General features: G+C 47.3%; 1 protein-coding gene across 1 annotated transcript; it reads right to left on the bottom strand.

The window, feature by feature from the left end:
- Positions 1-44: 44 nt before the first annotated feature.
- SARC_18195 (hypothetical protein) lies at positions 45-378 on the bottom strand (the record flags this gene model as incomplete). Its single annotated transcript, XM_014287724.1, has 2 exons — positions 45-158; positions 262-378. Coding segments are annotated over 2 exons (231 nt in total), but the record flags the coding sequence as incomplete, so codon positions are not given.
- Positions 379-582: the final 204 nt, after the last annotated feature.

Raw genomic sequence — 582 nt, 5'->3', positions numbered from 1 at the left:
AAAAAGAAGTAAGTGGATCTATAGGTATATGGGCTATCACTTACTTCTTTTTGGACATGGATATCCGCTCCCTTGGCCAGCAATAGCTCAACCACGTCCTTGTGTCCATTCTCCGATGCCACATACAGCGACGTCCGACCAAACTGTTGCAACGAATCCTTCAATTGTTAGCACCAGTTGTATTATATGCATTAACGTACACGTACAGCACGTAGACGCACGCACCCATACACTGGTACATATACATTAGCATCCACTTACGTTGTTTTTCACATTTATATCCGCACCCTTGGCCAGCAACAGCTCAACCACGTCCTTGTGTCCATTCTGCGATGCCGTGTGCAGCGGCGTGCAACCGACCTGTTGCAACAAAACCATCAATTGTTAGCACCAGTTGCATTATACGCATTGACGCACACGTACAGCACGTAGACGCACGCACCCATACACTGGTACATATACATTAGCATCCACTTACGTTGTTTTTCACATTTATATCCGCACCCTTGGCCAGCAACAGCTCAACCACGTCCTTGTGTCCTTTCTCCGATTCCACGTGCAACGGAGTCCAACCATCCTGAT

Source organism: Sphaeroforma arctica (genome assembly GCF_001186125.1).
Source record: "Sphaeroforma arctica JP610 unplaced genomic scaffold supercont1.14420, whole genome shotgun sequence".
Taxonomy (NCBI): Eukaryota; class Ichthyosporea; order Ichthyophonida; genus Sphaeroforma; species Sphaeroforma arctica.
The sequence above is the reverse complement of the archived record's forward strand: the minus strand, read 5'-3'. Positions and strand labels throughout refer to the sequence as shown.